Genomic DNA, 7,500 nt, shown 5'->3' on the forward strand with positions numbered 1-7,500 from the left:
AGATGAATTCCAAATCACCCTACTTTCAACAATCAAAACGTAATATATAGTAGTACTGCAAATACTGTTTATACATATTTTTTCAATTTTGTTTCCATATTTTTGTCTTTCCTTGTCTTGACACTCTAACTTTTGGTAAAGCTGGCTAGCTGATCGTGGTTACTTATAGCAAGGTAGAGCTTGTAGACCTTTCTGGCATCTTACTGTCAAATAAGGATCCAAATCAGCTGTCTTACCAGAAAACATCTGGTGGAGGTTTGAGAACCAAAGACTTTGGATTTGAATTTGAATAAATCTTATGACAAAGTACAGCATCTGTTGTTGAGAGTTCAGAGTTGTATTATCAAAATTCTAATGTGAGCTCCAAAGAATCCTTCATCATGCAATGCAACTTCAAACAATGGCTACACACAAGTTAAATAAAGGTTCAATCTCTGAAATTGGAGCTGCCGTAATTGAGTAAATTGTTAAAATGCATCTTCAAGCTAAGCTGCTTCATATAAGCATCACTTCTGAAAACAGGTAAGGGCAGTTTCCCTTTCTGTAATTGTAATGAATGGCATGTAGTGACTGTAAACTAATAAATCTGGTAGTGTCTGCATCATTTTTGGCCTCAAAGAATCCTCTCTCCTATCCCTTTGCTTCCTGCCATTTCCTTCCATCCAATCCCTCCTCTATACCTCCTCCAAACCATCAGAAACTACTGCATCCACCATCCCACCCCCTTATCCCTTCCTCTAAGACAGGGGTTCTTAACCTGGGGTACATGGATGGGTTTCTTGAGATCCATGAAGATGAAATAAAAATTAACATTTACATTAGTATTTTTTTTCAGATTGTTTTCTTTAAAGTGTATCTTCTAAGTGTATCAGGCCAAATTCAATAAACAAAGTACATTATACACGTTACATTCAAAGTAGTTTTTATGTGAATATTTCTGAGGAAGGGGGTCCACAAGAGGGAAACGGAGAGGGAGGGAGGGGAGAGGGAGGGAGGGAGGGGAGAGGGAGGGAGGGAGGGAGGGAGGGAGGGAGGGAGGGAGGGAGGGAGGGAGGGAGGGAGGGAGGGAGGGAGGGAGGGAGGGAGGGAGGGAGGGAGGGTAGGAGGGAGGGAGGGTAGGAGGGAGGGAGGGTAGGAGGGAGGGAGGGTAGGAGGGAGGGAGGGAGGGAGGGAGGGAGGGAGGGAGGGAGGGAGGGAGAGAGAGAGAGAGAGAGAGAGAGAGAGAGAGAGAGAGAGAGAGAGAGAGAGAGAGAGAGAGAGAGAAAGAGAAAGAGAGAGAGAGAGAGAGAGAGAGAGAGAAAGAGAGAGAGAGAGGTGAGAGGGATCACACACACCAGTACATCAAAATGCATTTGCCCACATGCACACACACACACACACACACACACACACACACACACACACACACACACACACACACACACACACACACACACACACACACACACACACACACACACACAAACTGAAGTGCATAAGCACACACTGTCCACTGTGATTTTATCTATTTCATGACAGGACTTCCTGGTGCCATACCAATTCCCACACCAGGAACCTTGTGCAGTCAGCCAGTCGAGTGAAAAACTATTATTGTAGGGATTGTACTTTTATCCTATTCTTAATGTTTTTGACTGGCATAAACAACTGTTTAGAAAATGAGTCTAAAATAAGACTTTCAGCCTACTTTTGTCAGGCTATTTCTCTAACCACAGTGAGGGCCAAACAAGAGAAAAACTCTTTAACATGCACAAATTAAAGAGGGCTCAACCATACATGACACTACAATGTTATTCACTATGTGTGGGTTAATTAATTTTGTTTACACCAAGTTGGCTTTGAGAATGCTTTATCACTAACTGCCTTTTAAGCACAGGTTCAGTTGGTCAAGAATTCTTGATCCAGGGCCAAGAACTGCACCATTCGCTACTTAAAATGACCACTAATACCTGAGGACTATTGCAAATCTGCACAAATGGTTCTATTAAGCATCAGCCCTGAAAAAGTCAAGTGTCTTGCACAAGAAATTTAGAGAAGTTGAAAATAAAAGTCACTGAATATAATATTAACTGAAGAATTTTAATAGAAATTTTGAATTATTATTTCTGCCTTCAAGAACTGTTGGCTGGCATATTACTTTCCATACAATATGAGATAACACTAAAAACAAATATGCAGATAATAATTGTGATAATGATGATTATGCTAATTATCATTATCATCAATGTCAATATTAATGTCAATGTCATTGTCATTGTCACTATCTTTGTCACTGTCATCATTATTGTTATCATTGCTATTATTATTATTTTTGTTACCACCATTATTATTATAACTATTTTTATTACTATTATTATTATAACTATTTTTATTACTATTATTATCATTATTATCATTATTATCATTACTACTACTACTATATAGCAAAAATGACAATAATAAAAGTTAATAACAATTCATCACAGTAACAGCAAAAAGAAGAAAACAAAGTTATTAGAAAAGTGGGAAAAAAAAAATCAGGGATCCCCTAGTAATAGATAATATATTAATCAAATTAAATGAATGACAGATACTCCTATTCTCTAGAATGCCTAACACTGTTAGTATGTATTGGAGGACATACAGTAAGTCTTTTTCTTTACACAAAATTAAATTTTCCTTCAAGAGATTTGTTTACTAAAAATTGTTTAGTATGAATAGTCCCATAATAATTTATTTTTAATATAATCTTATCTGCTTATCAAACACCAAATTTATAAAGATAGATAGATAAATAGACGGGTAGATAGAGATAGATAGACAAGTAAATTTATAACTCAACTGCCTTAGTTTTACTACTGACTTTAATATTCAATAACCTGAATGCAGTATTAAAATCATTTATTATTATTAATAACTGCAATTGTTAAACTAAAAATATATATGATTAGAACTACTTTAATACTTTCTATGATCATCAGAAAAATGAGATTAACTTTCCATATCGACAGAATGTATAAAGAAAGAAAGCAAGAAAGCAAGAAAGCAAGAGAGAAAGAAAGAAAGAAAAAAAAAACAAGCAGCTAATAATAGAATAAATAAACACTAGTTTCTTCTAATAATGAAATAACAAAAGATGCCATTTAAATTAACCTGTGCAATGAAATAGAGTGGTTCAATCTGCCATTAAAAAGTGTGCCCATAGTGATACAAGCAATGCTGCAGCAAAGGCCAATAAATACTTTCTGGGTGTATTCTGACAAGATAATGTTTGTAGATCTCTCTTTATTGTCTCATAAAGATTCGGTCCAAGCTCTACACTTCAAACTGTAAGATCATACCAATGTTAGACCTTGCAATAAACAAAGAGAAGAGTTTATGGCTTTTGCTAGAGCACCAAGCAAGCATGCCCATCGATGTCAATTGTTATTTTGATTCTAGATTGTTTTGTTTTTTTACATCATTAATTTATCAACTCAGACTTATTCACTTGAAATGTTCTCTATTTCAATGAATAGTAGGTATAATCTACATTTTGAGAGATGAGGTGTTTAAAAATGAGGGAGTAATTTGTCGTGTTCTGAAGATTTATAACTTATATGAAGAACTTTTTAATTTCCATAATCTCCTTTATCTCATTTCATTTGCAGTAAATTTCAATTGCTTTAAGTATATTGTTGTAGAAATTACAAAAACAAAAAACATTTATTCCTCTGATAAAATATTAAGTGGAGTTCTTAGCCAACGTCCACATTCAAAGGTTTGTAAACACTACGGTACACAAACGACGCTGTTACTATGGTGATGGTAGATCGCTTGACTTAACAAGTGAAAGTCCAGCCATCTACAGGGGTAGCATGAGAAAGCAAGAAAAATTCCTCAGATAGCAAGAAGTCTTGAGATTCTAGGAAAGAAAATTCCCCGTCTTAAGTGTTCAAAAACCAGGCCTGTTTGATCCTTGTTTACCTCTTTCCTTGAATTTTTAGAGAGAAAATAGGTTTACATTTTGTTATAATAATAATAATGTTAATAATAATAGAATCTGAAATAAAACCTTTTTCACCTAAAAAGGAAAAGGGGGAAATAGGTAAGGTCAGTTAGACTATCTGTAGGTAAACAAAATTGACAAAATAAAACTACAGAGGACAGTGCACATCCCGTCATAACTGGGTAAAAGACCAAATTTGCTTTTGATGTATGAAAATTTACTTCTGATTTCTTTTGAGGGCATGGGTGCTGAGGATCAGAAGTATGTAGGGTTGAATACTGACAATTCAAAAAGAGCTTTATGAGGTTAAATAAAGGTTTATGGTGTATATGATAAATAAAAATAAAGATTTGAAAACGGGATACTGCTTAGAAACATTAGAGTTTTAAGTTCCAAAACATAAAGAAACTAATGGTGGGTGTTTAAATGCCTTCTTCAGTCACCCAAGGTTACCCCTTGTGCATAGCACAACAATATTAAAGTTATGATTATCTTTTGTCCTTGTGTGCTCATTCTTCTTTATCATGCAGCACTGTAAAACTACTTTTTCTTTTTCATCATCATCATTACTGCTCACTTCACATATCCAGCCATACATATGCTTCTGATCACTCTATACATGCGCTGGCAATTCATTTCTAAACACTGAGGATGTGTATGATAAAAAGCAAGAAAACGTGTTTTGAAACCACTTTAAAGGAGGAATGAGGAAAAGAATTTAATCGTTTTCTCAAATCTTGGAGTGTAAATACACAAGGTGTAACCATACCTTTACCATTTGTATGGTTCTATAAAAACAATTTAGGGAATAAACTTCAGATGTTATAGACGTTACATTTTCTATCAATAGATCATAAACAAACTGTCTTAACTGGAATGTTGCAAAGCATTCTGCATGGAAAAATAGAAATAATCTAAACAAATAAGAGAAAAGCTGCAAGATAATTATTGCACATGCATATATAACAGTCATATATAAATATCAAGCTGACCCATTCATTTGGAAAAAAGTTGGTAAACAGAGCATATGATTTCTTTAAATAAAGATTTCTTCCCTATTCAAAGCATGTATACCTGTCACAAAGACAAACACAGTAACGTGTACACAAATATGAAAGGAAAACCGCCACAGTAAGAAAAAAATTTAAATGTAACGTTTCGAACATAAACGCATTCAAATGCGTGTTCCGTTCATTTGCGTGATGAAAGTCACCAGCTTAACTGGAAAAACGCGAAATTAATTCATAAATCAGCTAATTCGTACGAAAGGAAAATGTAAGAATCTCTATTAATTAGAAAAATGCCTAATTTTAACTTGAGTGCTGGTCAATGGGGCTTGGATGACCTTACCTCCTCGTTAGTTAGCAAAGCCTTCCCCAGACTCTTCGACCTTGACCCTCGTCCTGAGAAGTCTACTCGTTCGTTCTGTCTCTCAATCACTATATATTCTTGTCAAAATTCTCTCCTTGTATCCATTTTGGTTTATCATTCGTCTGAAGAGGAACTCGTGAAGAGTTCGAAACGTTACATTTCAATTTTATTTTCTTACTGTGGCGGTTTTCCTTTCATGTATACCTGTATTTTGGGGAGATGGAAAAAAAAAATTGAAGAACACTAAATAAAGGTTCTTCTTTCAATGCTCAATGTACTGCATACACTTCATAATACAAAAACTGTATTCTGGAATTTTCATTTCTTATCTTCTATTACACACTAGAATGATGGCCTCTGATCTATAAAAATTGTAGTTCTCAGGGAGGCCAGATGGAGAAAAACTAAATTTACAGGGCACACATATTTCAGGATCATTAATCTCTTGCTGACCATTTAGTATTTCTAATGCCTTTATATCACTGACAGATTTAAATGCCTAGAATTTTTAGTTGGAATAGGTAGGGTTGGCTGATCTTTGTGGGCAATGCATGCCCATGCACACCAATTTTTTTTTTTTAACTAACATTGTAGACCTTTCATTGCTGTTCAAAGAGATTTTCAGGAAATGTTGATAGACCACAGCCAATATAGACACAAGAAAAAAATATATTGAAAGCAACAGTGGATAACTTTGAAACATTCACCAACACAAGCCCTACAAAAACAAATGCACGATATACAAGTACACAGCAGCACTTTCACGCATTTCAAGTAAAGGTAGGTATACTTACCAGCCTCTATATGTAAAAAGCCTAAAGAAAGACCCAGTTTCAGAATTTCTGACAGCAGGACTGCAGTTGTTATAATGTACGGTGTTTGGTTGCTCGTGGTGGGCGTACGGCTGTACCGGAGGAGCAATACCATGGTTGAAGTCTGCACTGACAACACTATCAAGCTGAGGGTCTTGATGCTAAATAGATGCTTCTTCAACCATCCACCTGAGGCTTGGTCATCCCAAGCTGTGGTTCTCATTAGCCCACCCATGGTAACGTATCTGCAATCATAGTTTCAAGTTTCAAGCAGATCTGAATACTCTATATAATATGAAGAAAATATTCCATATAGAAACCACAGGATGTGCATTCTCAACATTTACCCTATAACCAACTAAAAACATAAGAATTAGAAAATACAATTCACTGACGAAACCTAGAAATCCATGAAGATATAAGTTTGAACTAAATACACTACCAATATCAAAATGATGTTAGCACTCCATGAAAGTTCAAATCCATAAAGTAGCGGTACATAAAAAAAAGACTAAAAACAGTGCAAGATTTGAAGTACTTGATTTAATTCTGGTCAAAACCTCAGATTCTTGAAATTATGAGGAAAATTAACCAATCAAATAAAAATTCAAGATTACAACTTTACCAACTGGATTATCTCCCCAAACCTTGATAACCTGTTAATGCTAAAGCATCACACTTGTCACACATGCATATATCTATAATGCACTTACATGGTTTCTTGAATGAGTTCTACTCTCCCCTCTACACTCTGCTGACTCAGTAAGTATACTGATGTGGCTTCTGTGCCTCATAATAGGAATCTACGCAGGTATGTAGATTGAGAGATATACATCCAGCATTAAATACATTGTTTGGCCTAGCTTGAAGTATGGTTATCACTTAGAGATAATAAGGTACTGGTACTAGATACATGGTGAGCAGCTGTATTATACATAGCACTTTTAAAGAGTGAGACATTAATTCTGTCAAACATACAATTTAATAATTCAGCATCTCTCAGTATTGCTTTCATCTTATTCAATTACAGTCATTATCACACTTACATATTTACTCCACCACAGCAGGAATATTCAATACATATATTACCAATTAATCCAATAAATGGCAACCCAGCAGCATTTGTATATTCTTAATCTTTGCTGAATGTTACTTCTGCTGATTAGTCCAGGATATGGTACCTAGGTCAGCAAATGACACTGATAAGTAATGACACGTATTTTTATTAGAAGACTATAACAATGAAAGGTGGTCTTCCAATGCAATTTTCAACTTATAACAAACTGATTATGAAAAATCAACTTATTATAAAATAATATACAAAACTAAAAAATTACATAACAGACCCTATTT

The 7,500-nt window shown here is 35.0% G+C and overlaps 1 protein-coding gene across 2 annotated transcripts in view; it reads right to left on the reverse strand.

Annotated features, from left to right (window-relative positions):
• The window catches only part of LOC125045002 (UDP-N-acetylglucosamine transporter-like), a 27,077-nt gene that overhangs the window by 18,065 nt on the left and 1,512 nt on the right, over positions 1 to 7,500 (reverse strand). For both annotated transcript variants that reach the window (XM_047642019.1, XM_047642018.1), the window contains exon 2: positions 6,130 to 6,392. In XM_047642019.1, coding sequence (XP_047497975.1) covers positions 6,130 to 6,382 — 253 coding nt within the window. In that variant the 5' untranslated portion in view covers positions 6,383 to 6,392. The remainder of the gene's footprint in view (positions 1 to 6,129; positions 6,393 to 7,500) is intronic.

The sequence above is a fragment of the Penaeus chinensis genome, chromosome 36 (assembly GCF_019202785.1).
Source record: "Penaeus chinensis breed Huanghai No. 1 chromosome 36, ASM1920278v2, whole genome shotgun sequence".
In the NCBI taxonomy this organism is placed as follows: Eukaryota; Metazoa; Arthropoda; class Malacostraca; order Decapoda; family Penaeidae; genus Penaeus; species Penaeus chinensis.